Source organism: Metopolophium dirhodum, unplaced genomic scaffold, assembly GCF_019925205.1.
Source record: "Metopolophium dirhodum isolate CAU unplaced genomic scaffold, ASM1992520v1 scaffold1, whole genome shotgun sequence".
Taxonomy (NCBI): Eukaryota; Metazoa; Arthropoda; class Insecta; order Hemiptera; family Aphididae; genus Metopolophium; species Metopolophium dirhodum.
Window position 1 is genome coordinate 2,295,388 of NW_026869896.1, and position 23,130 is coordinate 2,318,517.

The 23,130-nt window shown below is 35.1% G+C and overlaps 2 protein-coding genes across 2 annotated transcripts; one reads left to right on the forward strand and one right to left on the reverse strand.

Moving 5' to 3' along the window:
* The first annotated feature begins 353 nt into the window (after positions 1 to 353).
* LOC132953279 (uncharacterized protein K02A2.6-like) lies at positions 354 to 4,458 on the forward strand. The gene has a single exon (XM_061025799.1). The coding sequence runs from the start codon at positions 487 to 489 to the stop codon at positions 4,090 to 4,092; it is 3,606 nt and encodes a 1,201-aa protein (XP_060881782.1). The 5' UTR covers positions 354 to 486; the 3' UTR covers positions 4,093 to 4,458.
* An 11,552-nt stretch (positions 4,459 to 16,010) lies between these two features.
* On the reverse strand, positions 16,011 to 22,652 carry LOC132953203 (proteoglycan 4-like). The gene is made up of 2 exons (XM_061025726.1): positions 22,483 to 22,652; positions 16,011 to 16,732 (listed from the first exon to the last, which is right to left on the reverse strand). The coding sequence occupies exon 2, from the start codon at positions 16,725 to 16,727 to the stop codon at positions 16,011 to 16,013; it is 717 nt and encodes a 238-aa protein (XP_060881709.1). The 5' UTR covers positions 16,728 to 16,732; positions 22,483 to 22,652.
* Between the last annotated feature and the right edge of the window lie 478 nt (positions 22,653 to 23,130).

Sequence of the window (23,130 nt, forward strand, 5' to 3'; positions counted from 1 at the left end):
TGTAACCCAAGACTAAAAAAGGTTCATATAAGCGTTAATATTGAGTTCTAAATTCTAGTTTTCTGAACATCTAGTTAATTTATAGTGGATAAATGTATTTGCAATTGTCTGAAATCTTATTCATCAACATTTTATGTTTTTTTATAAATTTGAAATGATGTAACCCAAGACTAAAAAATGTTCATATAAGCCTTAATATTGAGTTCTAAATTCTAGTTTTCTGATCATGTAGTTTATGTATAGTGGATAAATGTATTTGCGATTGTCTGAAGTCTTATTCGTCAACAAATTAGGTTTTTTATAAATTTGAAATGATGTCCCCCAACAATGAAAATGTTAATATTGTTATGTATGTACATTGTACGGTGTGTCCGATACTCCGATATGTTATCTGTAACGATAAATATATATATATACAACATTATGTGATTATTATGTGTGTCCGCCGTCGTGCGTAATGATAAATAAAGCAGTCGTACTTTGTCAATGCTCGTGTGTGTACCTTCGCCTATCTTATATATAAAATACGTAACATTTGGCGACGAAGATGAAAATTCGGTGAAAATATTATTTAATTTTCTTGTTGTGATTATAATGTCGAATATTTCGCAATACATACCGGGTTCGGAATCATTCAGTAATTATTTAGATCGATTAAACGCGCAGTTGACCGTTTTAAAAGTTAAAGAGGCTGATAAAAAGTCCTATTTAATCGCATACATTGGTTCGGAAGCATATAGTCAATTAAAAGATGCTTGTTTGCCGGAGGAACCACAATTAAAGTCATACGACGAGTTAGTGTCCAAATTGGAAGAAATATATTCACCACGTCGTCTTGTAGTGAGTGAAAGATTTATTTTTAACCAACGTACACAGAACCAGGGTGAGTCAACTCGGGAGTACATAACAGCATTAAAAAAATTATCAAGTTTTTGTGTATTTGGTTCGTTTTTAAACGATGCACTGCGAGATCGGCTTATTGTAGGGATAAGTGATGAATCGTGTCAACGAAAATTACTTGGTATAGAGTCCCTAACGTTTGAAGAAGCATGTAAAATTGCTTTGGATTCGGAGTTGGTTTGTAATCAAACACAACAAATGAACAATAAATCACAAGTAAATTTTATCAATAATGGGAAAAATGTGTCTCGTCAAACACATTCGTCATCGAAGTCGGAACTCAAGTGGAACGGAAATTCTGGTGGAAAACCGTGGTCTGGGAAGTCGTCAAAACCTGGTCAAAAAAATGGTCAGTCAATTCAGCACGGCAGTCAAAGTTCACGAAGTCTTAAGTTTGGTCAATGCTATAGATGTGGAAGGAAGCACGATGTCCGTACGTGTCCAGCCAGAGAGTGGGAATGTTTTTCATGTAAATTAAAAGGTCATACGTCGAAAATGTGTAAGACAAAAATTAAAAATAATTTAGAGTCTATTGATTTAGTAAATAATGTGTCTCAGAATAGTGGGGGAAATCCACTTGTGATTAAAATCAAAGTTAATAATAAGCTTATTCCGTTTGAAGTAGATAGTGGAGCGTCGGTTTCAGTTATGCCGATTAAATATTTTAATATGTATTTTAATAATTCATGTAAATTAGAAAAAAAACATATTCAATTAAGTTCTGTAAATTGTGAACCAGTCAAGGTTTTAGGTCAAACACTTGTAAATGTCGAGATGTCAAATCAAAAAAATATTAAACTATATTTAATTATAACGGAAAACTCTGTAAAAAAAGTTTTAGTAGGTCGATCTTGGTTAGATAAGTTATATTCAAACTGGAGATCGAATATGTGTCTAAATTGTATAAGTAGTAATGTAGATTGCAAAATCGGGAAAAATATTATGAATTCTGTAAATAATAATTGCGTTTTAAGTGAAATAGATGTAATTAACAATATTAAACTCAAGTTTCCCGGGGTGGTTAAATTAAATGATAAACCAGCTGATTATATAAAAGACCATGAGGTCAATTTATCTTTAAAAGAAAATAGCGTACCAGTTTTCCATAGAGCATATCAAGTACCATATGCACTAAAGTCTGCTGTAGAAATTGAGTTAAATAGATTAGAAGTTGAAGGAGTTATAAGTAAGGTTTCAATTAGTGACTGGGCATCGCCTATTGTAGTAGTACCAAAAAAAAATAATAAAATTAGAATATGTGTAGATTTAAAAACTACCTTAAATCCAAAATTACAAATTGAACAACACCCATTACCAAGAGTCGATGATGTGTTTAATGAGTTATCCGGGGGAAGTGTATTCACTGTTTTGGATTTAGCAGAAGCGTATTTACAATTACAGGTTGCACCTGAAAGTCGTAAGTTTCTTACAATTAATACTCATAAAGGGTTGTACTGTTTTAATCGTTTATGTTATGGGGTAGCGTCAGCGCCAAGTATATTTCAGTCAGTCATGGAAAATATTTTACGAGGTGTTTCTAAAGTACAAGTATATTTAGATGACATAATAATCTGCGGCTCGTCAAGGTCAGAGTGTGAAGAAAATGTTAATGCGGTGTTAGAACGTTTAAATGAGTATAGAGTTAAAGTAAATTTTGAGAAATGTCAGTTTTATTGTTCAAGTGTACAATTTCTAGGTCATAAAATAGATTGTCAAGGCGTACATCCCGATGGAAATAAAATGGATGCGATAAGAAACGCACCGTGCCCTAATGATGTAGTACAATTAAAATCATTTCTCGGTCTCATAAACTATTATCAACGTTTTATTCCAATGTCGTCATCTATATTAGCTCCCTTGTACAATTTAACAAAAAATAAAATACCTTGGAATTGGTCTGACGAATGTCGATCAGCGTTTGAAAATATAAAACAGGTATTAATAAAAAGTCAATTATTAGTCACGTATAATCCAGATTTACCTCTAGTAGTTACGTGTGACAGTTCTAGCTATGGTGTCGGTGCAGTTCTTAGTCATTTGATAGATGGGGAGGAGAAGCCAATTTTATTCGCGTCTAGCACCTTATCAGCGGCAGAAAAAAATTATGCACAAATTGAGCGTGAAGGGTTAGCAATAATCTTCGCAGTAAAAAAATTCCATAAATACTTGTTTGCACGCAAATTTATTTTAGTAACTGATCATTTGCCGTTAAAATCAATTTTTAATCCGTCAAAGAATATACCTGTTGTAGCTTCATCTAGATTACAAAGATGGGCAGTTATATTGTCTAGTTATCAGTACGAGATTCAACATAGGAAGGGGGTAGACATAAGTAACGCAGACGCGTTATCAAGATTACCTCAAAGTAGTAATACTGGGGAAAATGCTTGTTCAATTTTATTATTAGAAAATTTACCTTTAACGTATAAGGAAGTGAGCAAAAAAACGAGTACAGACGAAGTATTAAAAGAAATAAGTCAGTATACGAAAGAAGGTTGGCCGGGGGTAAAGTCGTTAAAATCAGATTGCCAACAATATTATAAAAGACGGGAAGAATTATCGTTAGTAAATGACTGTTTGATATTAGGTAATCGCGTAGTAATTCCAAAGTCATTAAGAGAAGACGTATTAATGTTATTACATAAAAACCATCCGGGTATTGTTCGTTCGAAAATGCTCGCAAGGTCGTATGTATGGTGGCCTAATATCGATATTGATATAGATAAGTTTATTAAGACGTGTACGGAATGCCAATGTAATCAAAACGATAAGAATGTTAGTGAGAAAGTGTATATTCCGTGGGAAAATCCATCAGATTCTTGGAAAAGAATACACATCGATTTTCTAGAAATAAATCAAGTTAAATTATTAATCATTGTTGACAGTTTTAGCAAATGGATTGAGTGTTTTGCAATGGGAAGTACAACGGCTTCAAAAGTAATCGAAGTTTTAGAAAATTGTTTTTGTCGTTTTGGTTCCCCAGAGATAATGGTAACCGATAATGGTCCACCTTTTGGCGCAAATGAATTTAAAGCATATTGTGAGAAAAATTGTATAAAACTAGTACATTCGCCGCCATACAATCCAGAGTCTAATGGGTTGGCAGAGCGAGGAGTGCAAACGATAAAAAAAATTATTAATAAAGAGTTTGTGTGTAGAGAGAGATGTAAAAAGAATACAATCAAAAATTAATAATATTTTAGTATCATATCGTAACACACCAACAACAAGCACAGGTTGTAGTCCGTCAGATTTAATATATAATTTTAAACCAAAAAATCATTTGTCCATATTAAAACCACCAAATATTGTAGAAAAGAATAAAAATATTAATGTTACTAAGTACGAAATAAATGATAAAGTTCTTGTTCGAAATAATTCAAAAGGGCAGAAATGGTTAACTGGACGTATAATGAAAATGTTGGGAACGTGCAGTTATTTAGTCCGGGTTGGTGATAAAATCAGATTAATGCATGTAAACAAATTGAAAAAGAGTTATTTAAATGATGAGGTACATCCAAGGGAACTTGAATAATAATAAAAAAAAAAAAAAAAAAAAAAAAAAAAAAAAAAATATATTGTTATCTATTTAAATTTTTAAGTTATATTTATTATGTATTGTGTAAAATTGTAAATGTTAAATCATTATTATTATTTTCTAAATTGTATGAATTTTGTATAAGTTAATTTATTGTACTAAAATTATATAGAAGGGAAAGATGTTATGTATGTACATTGTACGGTGTGTCCGATACTCCGATATGTTATCTGTAACGATAAATATATATATATACAACATTATGTGATTATTATGTGTGTCCGCCGTCGTGCGTAATGATAAATAAAGCAGTCGTACTTTGTCAATGCTCGTGTGTGTACCTTCGCCTATCTTATATATAAAATACGTAACAAATATCTCCGTAATTATTGACTTCTAAATTCTAGTTTTCTGATGATCTAGTTAATTTATAGTGGATAAATGTATTTGCAATTGTCTGAAGTCTTATTCAACAAACAACTTATGTGTTTTTTTTATTTGAAATGATTTACTCCATCAATGAAAAATATTAATATAAGCGTAATTATTGAGTTTTAAATTCTAGTCTGCAGATCATCTAGTTAATGTATAGTGGATAAATGTATTTGCAATTGTCTGAAGTCTTATTCATCAACATATTATGTTTTTTTTTTAATTTGAAATGATGTACCCCAACATTGAATAATGTTAATATGAACGTAATTATTGATTTTTAATTTCTAGTTTTGGGTTCAACTAATCTATCTATAGGTGACTAATGTATCTACAATTGTCTGAAGTCTTATTCGTCAACAAATTATGTTTTTTTTTAATTTGAAATGATGTACCTCAACAATAAAAAATATAAATATAAGGGAAATTATTGAGTTTTAAATTCTAGTTCGCACATCATCTAGTTAATGTATAGTGGATAAATGTATTTGCAATTGTCTGAAGTCTTATTCGTCAACAAATTATGTTTTTTTTTAATTTGAAATGATGTACCGCAACAATGAAAAATATTAATATAAGCGGAATTATTGAGTTTTAAATTCTAGTTCGCACATCATCTAGTTAATGTATAGTGCATAAATGTATTTGCAATTGTCTGAAGTCTTATTCGTCAAGATATTATGTTTTTTTTTAATTTGAAATGATGTACACCAACAATGGAAATGTTAATATCAAAGTATTCATTGACTTCTAAATTCTATTTTTCTGATCATCTAGTTAATGTATAGTGGATAAATGTATTTTCAATTGTCTGAAGTCTTATTCATCAACATATTATGCTTTTTTTTAATTTGAAATGATGTACCCCAACAATGAAAAATATTAATATAAGCGTAATTATTGAGTTTTAAATTCTAGTTTTGGGTTCAACTAATCTATATATAGGTGACTAATGTATCTACAATTGTCTGAAGTCTTATTCGTCAACAAATTATGTTTTTTTTTAATTTGAAATGATGTACCCCAACAATGAAAAATATTAATATAAGCGTAATTATTGAGTTTTAAATTCTAGTTATGGGTTCAACTAATCTATCTATAGCTGACTAATGTATTTGCAGTTGACTAAAGTCTTATTCAACAACAATTTATGTATTATTATTATTTATTTATATATTAATTATTGATTTTTAAATTCTAGTTTTAGGTTTCAACTAATCTATCCATAGGTGACTAATGTATTTGAGATTGTCTGAAGTCTTATTCGTCAACAAATTATGTTTTTTTTTAATTTGAAATGATGTACACCAACAATGGAAATGTTAATATCAAAGTATTTATTGAGTTCTTAATTCTAGTTTTGCGTACAACTAATCTATCTATAGGTGACTAATGTATTTGCAATTAACTAAAGTCTCATTCATCAACTTATTATGTTTTTTATAAATTTGAAATTATGTAACCCAAGACTAAAAAATGTTCATATAAGCGTTAATATTGAGTTCTAAATTCTAGTTTTCTGAACATCTAGTTAATTTATAGTAGATAAATGTATTTGCAATTGTCTGAAGTCTTAATCGTCGATAAATAATATTTTTTTTTAATTTGAAATGATGTACCCCAACAATGAATAATGTTAATATTTACGTAATAATTGAGTTCTAAATTCTAGTTTTTCTGATCATCTAGATAATGTATAGTGGATAAATGTGTTTGCAATTGTCTGATGTTTTTTTTAATTTGAAATGATGTACACCAAAAATGGAAATGTTAATATCAAAGTATTTATTGACTTCTAAATTCTAGTTTTGCGTACAACTAGATATCTATAGTTGACTAATGTATTTGCAATTGACTAAAGTCTCATTCATCAACTTATTATGTTTTTTATAAATTTAAAATTATGTAACCCAAAACTAAAAAATGTTCATATAAGCGTTAATATTGAGTTCTAAATTCTAGTTTTCTGATCATGTTGTTTATGTATAATGGATAAATGTATTTGCAATTGTCTGAAGTCTTATTCAACAAAGATTTAAGGTTTTTTAATTTGAAATGATTTTCCCTAATAATGAAAAATGTTAATATTAACATAATAATTGAGTTCTAAATTCTAGTTTTCTGAACATCTAGTTAATTTATAGTGGATAAATGTATTTGCAATTGACTAAAGTCTTCTTCATCAACTTATTATGTTTTTTATAAATTTGAAATGATGTAACCCAAGACTAAAAAAGGTTCATATAAGCGTTAATATTGAGTTCTAAATTCTAGTTTTCTGAACATCTAGTTAATTTATAGTGGATAAATGTATTTGCAATTGTCTGAAATCTTATTCATCAACATTTTATGTTTTTTTATAAATTTGAAATGATGTAACCCAAGACTAAAAAATGTTCATATAAGCCTTAATATTGAGTTCTAAATTCTAGTTTTCTGATCATGTAGTTTATGTATAGTGGATAAATGTATTTGCGATTGTCTGAAGTCTTATTCGTCAACAAATTAGGTTTTTTATAAATTTGAAATGATGTCCCCCAACAATGAAAATGTTTATATCTCCGTAATTATTGGCTTCTAAATTCTAGTTTTCTGATGATCTAGTTAATTTATAGTGGATAAATGTATTTGCAATTGTCTGAAGTCTTATTCAACAAACAACTTATGTGTTTTTTTTATTTGAAATGATTTACTCCATCAATGAAAAATATTAATATAAGCGTAATTATTGAGTTTTAAATTCTAGTCTGCAGATCATCTAGTTAATGTATAGTGGATAAATGTATTTGCAATTGTCTGAAGTCTTATTCATCAACATATTATGTTTTTTTTTTAATTTGAAATGATGTACCCCAACATTGAATAATGTTAATATGAACGTAATTATTGATTTTTAATTTCTAGTTTTGGGTTCAACTAATCTATCTATAGGTGACTAATGTATCTACAATTGTCTGAAGTCTTATTCGTCAACAAATTATGTTTTTTTTTAATTTGAAATGATGTACCTCAACAATGAAAAATATAAAAATAAGGGAAATTATTGAGTTTTAAATTCTAGTTCGCACATCATCTAGTTAATGTATAGTGGATAAATGTATTTGCAATTGTCTGAAGTCTTATTCGTCAACAAATTATGTTTTTTTTTAATTTGAAATGATGTACCGCAACAATGAAAAATATTAATATAAGCGGAATTATTGAGTTTTAAATTCTAGTTCGCACATCATCTAGTTAATGTATAGTGCATAAATGTATTTGCAATTGTCTGAAGTCTTATTCGTCAAGATATTATGTTTTTTTTTAATTTGAAATGATGTACACCAACAATGGAAATGTTAATATCAAAGTATTCATTGACTTCTAAATTCTATTTTTCTGATCATCTAGTTAATGTATAGTGGATAAATGTATTTTCAATTGTCTGAAGTCTTATTCATCAACATATTATGCTTTTTTTTAATTTGAAATGATGTACCCCAACAATGAATAACGTTAATATTAACGTAATCATTGATTTTTAAATTTTAGTTTTGGGTTCAACTAATCTACATATAGGTGACTAATATATCTACAATTGTCTGAAGTCTTATTCGTCAACAAATTATGTTTTTTTTTAATTTGAAATGATGTACCCCAACAATGAAAAATATTAATATAAGCGTAATTATTGAGTTTTAAATTCTAGTTTTGGGTTCAACTAATCTATATATAGGTGACTAATATATCTACAATTGTCTGAAGTCTTATTCGTAAACAAATTATGTTTTTTTTTAATTTGAAATGATGTACACCAACAATGGAAATGTTAATATCAAAGTATTTATTGAGTTCTAAATTCTAGTTTTCTGATCATGTAGTTTATGTATAGTGGATAAATGTATTTGCGATTGTCTGAAGTCTTATTCGTCAACAAATTAGGTGTTTTATAAATTTGAAATGATGTACCCCAACAATGAAAATGTTAATATCTCCGTAATTATTGACTTCTAAATTCTAGTTTTCTGATCATCTAGTTAATTTATAGTGAATAAATGTATTTGCAATTGTCTGAAGTCTTATTCAACAAACAACTTATGTGTTTTTTTTATTTGATATGATTTACTCCATCAATGAAAAATATTAATATAAGCGTAATTATTGAGTATTAAATTCTAGTCTGCAGATCATCTAGTTAATGTATAGTGGATAAATGTATTTGCAATTGTCTGAAGTCTTATTCATCAACATATTATGTTTTTTTTTTAATTTGAAATGATGTACCCCAACATTGAATAATGTTAATATGAACGTAATTATTGATTTTTAATTTCTAGTTTTGGGTTCAACTAATCTATCTATAGGTGACTAATGTATCTACAATTGTCTGAAGTCTTATTCGTCAACAAATTATGTTTTTTTTTAATTTGAAATGATGTACCTCAACAATGAAAAATATAAATATAAGGGAAATTATTGAGTTTTAAATTCTAGTTCGCACATCATCTAGTTAATGTATAGTGGATAAATGTATTTGCAATTGTCTGAAGTCTTATTCGTCAACAAATTATGTTTTTTTTTAATTTGAAATGATGTACCGCAACAATGAAAAATATTAATATAAGCGGAATTATTGAGTTTTAAATTCTAGTTCGCACATCATCTAGTTAATGTATAGTGCATAAATGTATTTGCAATTGTCTGAAGTCTTATTCGTCAAGATATTATGTTTTTTTTTAATTTGAAATGATGTACACCAACAATGGAAATGTTAATATCAAAGTATTCATTGACTTCTAAATTCTATTTTTCTGATCATCTAGTTAATGTATAGTGGATAAATGTATTTGCAATTGTCTGAAGTCTTATTCAACAAAGATTTAAGGTTTTTTTAATTTGAAATGATTTTCCCTAATAATGAAAAATGTTAATATTAACATAATAATTGAGTTCTAAATTCTAGTTTTCTGAACACCTAGTTAATTTATAGTGGATAAATGTATTTGCAATTGACTAAAGTCTTCTTCATCAACTTAATATGTTTTTTATAAATTTGAAATGATGTAACCCAAGACTAAAAAAGGTTCATATAAGCGTTAATATTGAGTTCTAAATTCTAGTTTTCTGAACATCTAGTTAATTTATAGTGGATAAATGTATTTGCAATTGTCTGAAATCTTATTCATCAACATTTTATGTTTTTTTTATAAATTTGAAATGATGTAACCCAAGACTAAAAAATGTTCATATAAGCCTTAATATTGAGTTCTAAATTCTAGTTTTCTGATCATGTAGTTTATGTATAGTGGATAAATGTATTTGCGATTGTCTGAAGTCTTATTCGTCAACAAATTAGGTTTTTTATAAATTTGAAATGATGTCCCCCAACAATGAAAATGTTAATATCTCCGTAATTATTGACTTCTAAATTCTAGTTTTCTGATGATCTAGTTAATTTATAGTGGATAAATGTATTTGCAATTGTCTGAAGTCTTATTCAACAAACAACTTATGTGTTTTTTTTATTTGAAATGATTTACTCCATCAATGAAAAATATTAATATAAGCGTAATTATTGAGTTTTAAATTCTAGTCTGCAGATCATCTAGTTAATGTATAGTGGATAAATGTATTTGCAATTGTCTGAAGTCTTATTCATCAACAAATTATGTTTTTTTTTAATTTGAAATGATGTACACCAACAATGGAAATGTTAATATCAAAGTATTTATTGAGTTCTTAATTCTAGTTTTGCGTACAACTAATCTATCTATAGGTGACTAATGTATTTGCAATTAACTAAAGTCTCATTCATCAACTTATTATGTTTTTTATAAATTTGAAATTATGTAACCCAAGACTAAAAAATGTTCATATAAGCGTTAATATTGAGTTCTAAATTCTAGTTTTCTGAACATCTAGTTAATTTATAGTAGATAAATGTAATTGCAATTGTCTGAAGTCTTAATCGTCGATAAATAATATTTTTTTTTAATTTGAAATGATGTACCCCAACAATGAATAATGTTAATATTTACGTAATAATTGAGTTCTAAATTCTAGTTTTTCTGATCATCTAGATAATGTATAGTGGATAAATGTGTTTGCAATTGTCTGATGTTTTTTTTAATTTGAAATGATGTACACCAAAAATGGAAATGTTAATATCAAAGTATTTATTGACTTCTAAATTCTAGTTTTGCGTACAACTAGATATCTATAGTTGACTAATGTATTTGCAATTGACTAAAGTCTCATTCATCAACTTATTATGTTTTTTATAAATTTAAAATTATGTAACCCAAAACTAAAAAATGTTCATATAAGCGTTAATATTGAGTTCTAAATTCTAGTTTTCTGATCATGTTGTTTATGTATAATGGATAAATGTATTTGCAATTGTCTGAAGTCTTATTCAACAAAGATTTAAGGTTTTTTTAATTTGAAATGATTTTCCCTAATAATGAAAAATGTTAATATTAACATAATAATTGAGTTCTAAATTCTAGTTTTCTGAACATCTAGTTAATTTATAGTGGATAAATGTATTTGCAATTGACTAAAGTCTTCTTCATCAACTTATTATGTTTTTTATAAATTTGAAATGATGTAACCCAAGACTAAAAAAGGTTCATATAAGCGTTAATATTGAGTTCTAAATTCTAGTTTTCTGAACATCTAGTTAATTTATAGTGGATAAATGTATTTGCAATTGTCTGAAATCTTATTCATCAACATTTTATGTTTTTTTATAAATTTGAAATGATGTCCCCAAACAATGAAAATGTTAATATCTCCGTAATTATTGGCTTCTAAATTCTAGTTTTCTGATGATCTAGTTAATTTATAGTGGATAAATGTATTTGCAATTGTCTGAAGTCTTATTCAACAAACAACTTATGTGTTTTTTTTATTTGAAATGATTTACTCCATCAATGAAAAATATTAATATAAGCGTAATTATTGAGTTTTAAATTCTAGTCTGCAGATCATCTAGTTAATGTATAGTGGATAAATGTATTTGCAATTGTCTGAAGTCTTATTCATCAACATATTATGTTTTTTTTTTAATTTGAAATGATGTACCCCAACATTGAATAATGTTAATATGAACGTAATTATTGATTTTTAATTTCTAGTTTTGGGTTCAACTAATCTATCTATAGGTGACTAATGTATCTACAATTGTCTGAAGTCTTATTCGTCAACAAATTATGTTTTTTTTTTAATTTGAAATGATGTACCTCAACAATGAAAAATATAAATATAAGGGAAATTATTGAGTTTTAAATTCTAGTTCGCACATCATCTAGTTAATGTATAGTGCATAAATGTATTTGCAATTGTCTGAAGTCTTATTCGTCAAGATATTATGTTTTTTTTTAATTTGAAATGATGTACACCAACAATGGAAATGTTAATATCAAAGTATTCATTGACTTCTAAATTCTATTTTTCTGATCATCTAGTTAATGTATAGTGGATAAATGTATTTTCAATTGTCTGAAGTCTTATTCATCAACATATTATGCTTTTTTTTAATTTGAAATGATGTACCCCAACAATGAATAACGTTAATATTAACGTAATCATTGATTTTTAAATTTTAGTTTTGGGTTCAACTAATCTACATATAGGTGACTAATATATCTACAATTGTCTGAAGTCTTATTCGTCAACAAATTATGTTTTTTTTTAATTTGAAATGATGTACCCCAACAATGAAAAATATTAATATAAGCGTAATTATTGAGTTTTAAATTCTAGTTTTGGGTTCAACTAATCTATATATAGGTGACTAATGTATCTACAATTGTCTGAAGTCTTATTCAACAACAATTTATGTATTATTATTATTTATTTATATATTAATTATTGATTTTTAAATTCTAGTTTTAGGTTTCAACTAATCTATCCATAGGTGACTAATGTATTTGAGATTGTCTGAAGTCTTATTCGTCAACAAATTATGTTTTTTTTTAATTTGAAATGATGTACACCAACAATGGAAATGTTAATATCAAAGTATTTATTGAGTTCTTAATTCTAGTTTTGCGTACAACTAATCTATCTATAGGTGACTAATGTATTTGCAATTAACTAAAGTCTCATTCATCAACTTATTATGTTTTTTATAAATTTGAAATTATGTAACCCAAGACTAAAAAATGTTCATATAAGCGTTAATATTGAGTTCTAAATTCTAGTTTTCTGAACATCTAGTTAATTTATAGTAGATAAATGTTTTGCAATTGTCTGAAGTCTTAATCGTCGATAAATAATATTTTTTTTTAATTTGAAATGATGTACCCCAACAATGAATAATGTTAATATTTACGTAATAATTGAGTTCTAAATTCTAGTTTTTTCTGATCATCTAGATAATGTATAGTGGATAAATGTGTTTGCAATTGTCTGATGTTTTTTTTAATTTGAAATGATGTACACCAAAAATGGAAATGTTAATATCAAAGTATTTATTGACTTCTAAATTCTAGTTTTGCGTACAACTAGATATCTATAGTTGACTAATGTATTTGCAATTGACTAAAGTCTCATTCATCAACTTATTATGTTTTTTATAAATTTAAAATTATGTAACCCAAAACTAAAAAATGTTCATATAAGCGTTAATATTGAGTTCTAAATTCTAGTTTTCTGATCATGTTGTTTATGTATAATGGATAAATGTATTTGCAATTGTCTGAAGTCTTATTCAACAAAGATTTAAGGTTTTTTTAATTTGAAATGATTTTCCCTAATAATGAAAAATGTTAATATTAACATAATAATTGAGTTCTAAATTCTAGTTTTCTGAACATCTAGTTAATTTATAGTGGATAAATGTATTTGCAATTGACTAAAGTCTTCTTCATCAACTTATTATGTTTTTTATAAATTTGAAATGATGTAACCCAAGACTAAAAAAGGTTCATATAAGCGTTAATATTGAGTTCTAAATTCTAGTTTTCTGAACATCTAGTTAATTTATAGTGGATAAATGTATTTGCAATTGTCTGAAATCTTATTCATCAACATTTTATGTTTTTTTATAAATTTGAAATGATGTAACCCAAGACTAAAAAATGTTCATATAAGCCTTAATATTGAGTTCTAAATTCTAGTTTTCTGATCATGTAGTTTATGTATAGTGGATAAATGTATTTGCAATTGTCTGAAGTCTTATTCATCAACATATTATGTTTTTTTTTTAATTTGAAATGATGTACCCCAACATTGAATAATGTTAATATGAACGTAATTATTGATTTTTAATTTCTAGTTTTGGGTTCAACTAATCTATCTATAGGTGACTAATGTATCTACAATTGTCTGAAGTCTTATTCGTCAACAAATTATGTTTTTTTTTAATTTGAAATGATGTACCTCAACAATGAAAAATATAAATATAAGGGAAATTATTGAGTTTTAAATTCTAGTTCGCACATCATCTAGTTAATGTATAGTGGATAAATGTATTTGCAATTGTCTGAAGTCTTATTCGTCAACAAATTATGTTTTTTTTTAATTTGAAATGATGTACCGCAACAATGAAAAATATTAATATAAGCGGAATTATTGAGTTTTAAATTCTAGTTCGCACATCATCTAGTTAATGTATAGTGCATAAATGTATTTGCAATTGTCTGAAGTCTTATTCGTCAAGATATTATGTTTTTTTTTAATTTGAAATGATGTACCCCAACAATGAATAACGTTAATATGAACGTAATTATTGATTTCTTAATTCTAGTTTTGGGTTCAACTAATCTATCTATAGGTGACTAATGTATTTGAGACTCTCTAAAGTCTTATTCGTAAACAAATTATGTTTTTTTTTAATTTGAAATGATGTACACCAACAATGGAAATGTTAATATCAAAGTATTTATTGAGTTCTAAATTCTAGTTTTCTGATCATGTAGTTTATGTATAGTGGATAAATGTATTTGCAATTGTCTGAAGTCTTATTCGTCAACAAATTAGGTTTTTTATAAATTTGAAATGATGTACCCCAACAATGAAAATGTTAATATCTCCGTAATTATTGAGTTTTAAATTCTAGTTTTGGGTTCAACTAATCTATATATAGGTGACTAATGTATCTACAATTGTCTGAAGTCTTATTCGTCAACAAATTATGTTTGTTTTTAATTTGAAATGATGTACCCCAACAATGAAAAATATTAATATAAGCGTAATTATTGAGTTTTAAATTCTAGTTATGGGTTCAACTAATCTATCTATAGCTGACTAATGTATTTGCAGTTGACTAAACTCTTATTCAACAACAATTTATGTATTATTATTATTTATTTATATATTAATTATTGATTTTTAAATTCTAGTTTTAGGTTTCAACTAATCTATCCATAGGTGACTAATGTATTTGAGATTGTCTGAAGTCTTATTCGTCAACAAATTATGTTTTTTTTTAACTTGAAATGATGTACACCAACAATGAAAATGTTAATATCTCCGTAATTATTGACTTCTAAATTCTAGTTTTCTGATCATGTAGTTTATGTATAGTGGATAAATGTATTTGCGATTGACGCGGCTACGACGGTTGTGGTAGGTGGTCCGCGGAGAGCCGGTCGTTGGTGTGGTATGTTGGGTGGCACACTCGAGCGTAAAAAAAACAAACACAATTTCGGGTGTCGATGGTTGGGTTTATTTTTCCCCGTACCGGGTGTACGTAGACATATATATAAATATATGTAGCAAAGAAAGATATAAAAAAAAAAGAACACAAAATGACGGCGGGCTATATGAAAATATAGATCTCTCTCCTTGTGGTCGTGTGGCTGTGCTCACGACGTGGGTTACGTTGCTAGTGGTAGGTCTACGACGGCCGGTACTCGTTCTACGCGACTCGCCTTCCCGTCCCACCTTGTGCCTTTGTGGCGTGGTGGGGGAGTTGGCGTTGTCGCGCTGTAGCCCGTAGTGGCGGTTGACGAAAAGTGTAGACTGGTCGCTGCGGTACCTGTACTTTGTACTGGTGGCCGCTGCGTACCGCGTCATACTCCCCCGCCAAACCGTCACACGGGGTACACTTGTACCGGTGTCTGTGTGCTATTAGGGGAGGGGGTGGCTTGTACTACCTCTGGCTTTCGCTTGAGGTAGACTTGCCCGCGCCCGTGTGTGTTACTGGGGGTGTTTAAGGGGACCCTACCGGAGTGTAGAACGAGTGTGTGTCGTCTAACTCCGGCATCCCCTCGAACGCCACCAGCCAATCTGCCTCGGTTATGTCCACCGTGGCCTCTGATTGGTCTGGTGACTCCTGGCTGGTGGGCTGTCCCGGCTCCTCGGACTTGCCGTCCTTGGATGCCGGTTTGTCCACCTCCATCGGTGTTGGGTTGGCCGGAGGCGTGCCGGCTGCTTCCGGGTCTGAGGTTGGCGCGGGTTGCTTGGCAAGCCGACGTTGTTGGCTTGCCTCGCTTTCCCTGGCTTTCCTCTTTTCCTTTAGCTGCTGGAATTTCCGGCGGTTCCGTGCCTGCTGCGCCTCCGTCCTCACCTTTCCCGTTGGGCCGGGGAGTACCCCCGTTTGCCTGGGTACCGGTGCCGGCTCCGCAGGTGTTACGGGGGCAGGTGTCGTTGCTGGGGGTGGTGGCCTTGTCAGGGACGGTGTGCGGCTGCCGGGTGTTGATGTTGATGGTGGTCGGTGTGGCCGCAACCTCCGCTGGATGTCCATCGTACGGTCCGCCCAGCCCCGGTTGTAGATGGCCGCCCGCACTGGATCCTGCAGGAGTTGGCGGGTAGTCATCCTCGCGACCTGGGCGGCTGTTCGCGGCTCATCCTGGCCACCGGATACCAGCCCCAGCCGTTGGATTAACTCGGCCACCTGCTGCCACTTCTCCTGCTGTTGGCCGGTCATGTTGTCTGTAAATGATTATTATTACAGACAATTGTTTATTTAATGTTGGCCTATCGGTGCCCGTTTTAAGCATGACACATGTATTTTCCGCGGTGGTTGTTGGTCGGTTTGGAAGACTCCTTTCCCGACCTGTTTCGCCAGTCTTACCGGTCCCCACCACTTTGGTGCGAAACCGGCGTGAAAATCTTTGTGTGCCTTAGATAAGTGGTGTGCTTTGTAGTAGACTACGTCGCCCTTGCCGAACTTCACCGGTGTGCCGGTGTTCGTGCTTGGTTTTACCACTACCTTTTTGCCTAAAATACGTTTCTCCCGCTCTACCCTCTCTTCCTGTATTTTTTTGATGTGTACCGGCGCCGCTTTAGACAGCGCCCAGTCTCCGGGTCTCTTGCACTCTCTGCCGAGGACAAGGACCGCGGGTGGGTAGCATGTCTGTTCGTTACACCTGTTCCGTATCGAAAATAGGATTGAGGGTAGTTTCGTGTCCCAAGATTTATGTTTGCCCGTTACTAGTTGTGCGCGTAACCCTTTTTTTAAATCTTGATTACGGCGTTCGACTGGGTTGGCCCTCGGGTGGTAGATTGGGGTCGTCCAACCCTGTGCCCCCCAGCGTTCTAGCGCGTTCATCATTTCGTTTGACACAAACTGTGGGCCGTTATCACTGAGACACACGCGGGGGTAACCGAAACGCGAAAAGAACTCGCGTTCTAACGTTTCGATTATTGTTTTAGAGGTTGCTGTTCCTAAGGGGTAAGCCTCGGTCCACCTACTAAAACAGTCGGTTGCTACCAGTATGTACGATTTTCCCTTACCAGAACGTGGGTATGGGCCCATGAGATCGACACTGATAACTTCCCATGGTTCACGGGGGGTTCTTGGTTGCATTGGGTCGTTTGGACGTGAGTTTAGTGGTTTCGTGCACGCACATACGTGGCACGCACCGACATATAACCTGACGTCGTTTTTTTGACCTTTCCAATAGTACCGTTGTCGAACCGCCCGGTACGTCTCTTTCCAGCCCGGGTGGTTGGATAGGACGTGATCGTGACACCTCCAAATTGCATGTTGTGCTTTGGTTTTTGGTATCACGACGGGTGTGTGGGTGCCTACGTTTACGCGTAAGAGACCTTCGGAAAAAACGTATGCGTTTGTTCCCGATTTTGTGCTCCTAGTGTTCCGCGCTGGCCCGTCCCACCTGTGACCGGCGACTACTTCGCGGATTGTGGCGTCTTCGGACTGCCATTTTTCGAGAGTCGTCGCGGTGAGTGGTGTGTCGTCACTAACGTGGTTATCGAACATTGAAAATATTCGGTCGGATTCGAGGTCAACACTGGTTGTCGGCGCTGTGGGCGCCCCTACCAATTTTTCCTCAAGTCGATCTTCGTCTACAGGTGTGCCCGGTGCCGGGTCACGAGATAACAAATCTGGTGCTTCGTTTTGTATTCCCGGGACGTGTACCGTACTAAAATCCAAATTAGCTAGTTGTAGTGACCAACGTGTTAATTTTGAATTTTTGTCTTTAGCCCTGTGTAACCATGTTAGTGCCGAGTTGTCGGTGAGGAGTTCGAAACGTCGGGTTTCTAGGTATGGACGGAATTTGTCTGTCGCCCAGATTATCGCTAGGCACTCGCGTTCGACCGCGGCGTACCTTGTTTGTGTTTCGCTAAACTTTTTGCTTGCGTAGGACACTATGCGTCTTTCCTCCGGTCTGTCACCCCGTTGGAAGAGTACCGCACCGGCTCCTATTTCGCTTGCATCTGTTTGCAGACAAAACGGTTTGCTATAATCGGGTGGCGACAATTTTGGTGATGTGACTAGCGCGTTTTTTATTGTTTCGAACGCGCGTTGTTCCACCTCTGTCCATTTCCACCGTACTCCCTGTTTTAATAAGTTAGTGAGAGGTGCTATGGTATCCGCGTAATTATCTACGAACTGGTTGTACCAGTTGCACACGCCCAAAAATTTACGTACGTCCCTAACCTTTTTGGGAACCGGAAAATTGTCAATGCATACCAATTTTTCCGGTTGTTTTTGTATGCCCTCCGAGTCTACGATGTGCCCTAAAAATGAAATTTCGCGTAGGCCGATTTTACATTTTTTTGTGTTGCACGTTAGTCCAAACCTCTTGAGCCGCTCGAGAACCTTGTCTAAGTGGGCCTGGTGTTCGTACTCGTCCCTTGAAAATACTACAATATCATCCAGGTAAACTTGTACGAAATCATCCTGGTACCCCCCTCATGACCTCGTTCATGAGTCTCACGAAAGTCATTGGACTATTCTTTAGACCGAAGGGGAGGACTCTGAACTGATATAGACCTCTACGTGTTCGGAATGCCGTATATTTTCGTGCATTTTCGTGTAGCGGCACTTGCCAGTACCCCGACTTCAGGTCAAAAATGCTGAATATTTTCGCGCCCCGCATTTGCCTAATCATTTTGTTGAGATCTGGCATAGGGTACGCGTCGGATTCCGTAACGTCGTTAAGCCTCCTGTAGTCGACACAGAGACGAAAAGTTCCGTCTTTTTTCTTTGCCATTACTACTGGTGCGGCCCATGGTGAGGTGCTTGGTTCTACGAGCCCCTGGAGTTCCATATCGCGTACCATATCGTCGATAGCAGTTTGTTTCTGCTGCGGATATGGGTATGGTTTGAGCGCGATTGGGGACGGGTCTTTTAGCAGAATTTCGTGTTCAATTAATTTGGTACGTCCTACTTTTTCGCTGAATACTACCGCGTATTTATTTAAAATCTTGGTTAGTTTCGCGCGTGTTTCGGGGTCGTTTCCGAATTCTAATTGTGACAGGTCGGGACGAGTGGCGGGTGGTTGAGATTTCCCTTTCCAACATGTCGACGTACGAATTTGCTTACCCATGTGAATTGTGCACGCGGCGTAATCCCAAGAGACTTCGTTGTTAACAAGAAAGTCGTGTCCTAGTAACGCGTCGCAATACAAATTGTCTAGGATGGTCGCTTCGAATTTTATATCGAGTGTACCTATCCTAGCTTCGAATGTGGAGGTGCCACTGGTTGTTGCAGTGCGACCGTCCGCCATCCGGACTGTGTTTGTTGGTCCGTGGGTGGGTGTTTTGCCGTATTTACGGGCTACTGTCGGGTTTACGTATGATTTTTGTGCCTGCGAATCTAATAGGGCTGTTACGAAGCCTGACGGAAATTCGAGTTCGACCGCGGGGGTCGGAATTTTGTCTTGGCATGTTCGCGTACCGTTATTAGTCGTATTGCAATTGGTCGAGCGGGACAACTGGTTCTGAACCGCGATGGAGACTGTCTGGTCGGTGGTGTTAACCGCCATGACCATACTGTCAACATCGGTTGCCTCGTTGCTCGCCTGTTGCCTTACGTGCGCAGACTGACCTAATGCGGGGATAAGCGCGGTGTGTGTGCTTGTGTCCCCGTCACCTGTGTGGGTGAACACCCGTGTCTCTGTTGCCTTTGTCCCTACACCTGTGGCTGCCCCATAAGCCGGTTGTTGTTGAACACACGTGTCACCGGTGAGGTGAGTGTGTTCAATGGTGGGGTGGTGTAGGTTGGGGGTCTGTGAACGGGTGCCGAGTGGTGATTGGACGGAAAAAATGTTCGTAGTTGGTTGTTCTGTGTGTTGAATTACCGAACTACGCGCTTTTCGATTACGCTTATTTTTTCCGTGTGTACTACCGAGAGTGGGTGGTGATGAGTGAGGGGGTGGTGATGAGTCGATGAGGGGGACTAGTCCTCGTCGACTCCCCCGCCGTTTCCCGACGTGGTCGGTCTGTTTTGGACACTTACTGTTCCAATGGAGCTCCCCACAATATCTGCACGGCCCCGGTGGTGTATTATCAGTTTTTTTTGCAAAAAATTTTTTTTTTGACCGGGGGGGGCTGTTTGTGGGGTTTCCACCACTTTTTCCGTTTTAGGGGCCCATTGTTGTGGGGGCGGGTTGGTGTTGTCCGTTACCGGGTCCAAAACGCCTGCGATGCGTCGCAGCTCGCTGAACGTCAATGGTCGGTGTAGACGTATGTGTGTACGGAAAGTGTCACGCGTTAGTCCGGCGATAATACCTACCAACTCCGATTCGGATAGGCCGGTATTTACGCGGCGCGCCAGCTGGTTTTTAATCAGCACAAATTCCGTTAACGACTGTCTGGGCGTTTGACGTGTTGACACGATGTCGGCGCGCAATCGAGACTGAATTTCGGCGTTATTGAAATTTTCATAAAATTCCTCCCTAAATTCTGTCCAGGATAGGTCGAGTGCCCTGATAGAATTGTACCATGTACTCGCCGTTCCTTTTAATTGCGGCTCGACCGCCCTGCACCAACCCGATGGGTGTATACGCGCTTGCGTCAAAATCGACTCGGTATTGTCTATAAACCGTACGGGGTCCTCGGCCCTAGTTCCTGTGAACTCGGGTAACGAGGCTCTTGCTGTACGCAAGTCCTCGTACGGTATTAGTACCGAACGTTCTTGTACGCGTGCTTCATATGACGCGTGTGTGGTGTGACCCGTATAGTCGTGTTGACCGTCGCGCGTGAAGAACGGTCGGTTGTTCGTGGCGGGTAGTGTGGCTGGCGCTCGGCTGAGCGCCGCCTTCGTTGCGCTCATACGACCTACCCGACTGGTAACTATCGTGTGGGCGAGTTGTTATGTGTACGGGTGACGGGTGGTTGGTGTACCGCGGGATTGCAAAGTCGTGTGGCTGCTGCGTGGCGGTCGTGCGCGATTCCGTAAAGAACCGCGTCATGCTTGCCTCGAGCGCCATTAGGCGTGCCTCGAACGACGTTGTGTCGTTCGTTTGTGGCAACGCCAGTTTTAACTTTTGCAGTTGTTCCGCTGCGGTTTTGAAAATGTCGGTATCTAATGGGTGTGCGGACTGGCCCTGTTGCATGTTCAGCTGGTTGTCGCAGTCCTCTGGCCGATCGTCCGTTGGTCCTTGACTTGCCGTGTGGCTTGTCGAGATACCCCTAGCCGATGGTCCGAAAATCTGACTGACGTCCGTGCTTAGCAGCGTTGATCGAACGTGTGGTTGTTGTCCAGTACCGTCCCCTAATCCTGTGATTGGGGCCTGCACTGGTTCAAACCTCACGTTCTCGGGAACTAGTCCGATTTCCCTAAGGTGCTCCTCTAGCCTGACATACACATCCGACTTCGACCCGGACACACTGAGTCCGCGGGCCGAGCACTCGCTACGCAGCTCCACCGACGATAACTGTTGTAACGTTTTACCAGTCATTATGTATGATTTAATTACAAATGCTGTCGTTAAGCAGTTGGTCGGTGAGGTAGCTTGTGTTTGGTGTGTGTACGTGGTTTAGAGACTTTTTTTTTTTTTTTTTTGACGTAAATTTTGTGCGCTGTTTACGGAAGTTTATCAGCGATTACGTTAGTAGGTCAGCTGTTGACGGTGCCGCCGTTGCGTTCCCAGAATAGCAGAACTGGGTCGACGTACTCGGCGGCGGCAGTTGACGGCTGCAGCGGCTGAAACCGGTTTTGGCCTGCGCGCTGTGCTGTTATCGACGGTAATGTCGCGGGACGAAAGGTAGGCGTTGCGGAGGGGTGGCGGTTGTTATATAACTACTTCCCAATCCGTATCACGGTTATGCACGGCTGCGCGGGATTCCCTGTTACGTGCTAGAAATAATTCTTACGTAATGTTCACTGGGAATCCTAGCTAACCGGCAAACACACTCCTGGCTAAACGTCTTAATATTAACTTAATATAAGCAATCTACCGAGGTATGTGTCAGCGTGAAAAAACTCTTACCTTTACGCTGTCTTGAGGCGATGATTCCTCTGCGGGGAGCCAATTTGACGCGGCTACGACGGTTGTGGTAGGTGGTCCGCGGAGAGCCGGTCGTTGGTGTGGTATGTTGGGTGGCACACTCGAGCGTAAAAAAAACAAACACAATTTCGGGTGTCGATGGTTGGGTTTATTTTTCCCCGTACCGGGTGTACGTAGACATATATATAAATATATGTAGCAAAGAAAGATATAAAAAAAAAAGAACACAAAATGACGGCGGGCTATATGAAAATATAGATCTCTCTCCTTGTGGTCGTGTGGCTGTGCTCACGACGTGGGTTACGTTGCTAGTGGTAGGTCTACGACGGCCGGTACTCGTTCTACGCGACTCGCCTTCCCGTCCCACCTTGTGCCTTTGTGGCGTGGTGGGGGAGTTGGCGTTGTCGCGCTGTAGCCCGTAGTGGCGGTTGACGAAAAGTGTAGACTGGTCGCTGCGGTACCTGTACTTTGTACTGGTGGCCGCTGCGTACCGCGTCACGATTGTCTGAAGTCTTATTCGTCAACAAATTAGGTTTTTTATAAATTTGAAAATGATGTACCCCAACAATGAAAATGTTAATATCTCCGTAATTATTGACTTCTAAATTCTAGTTTTCTGATCATCTAGTT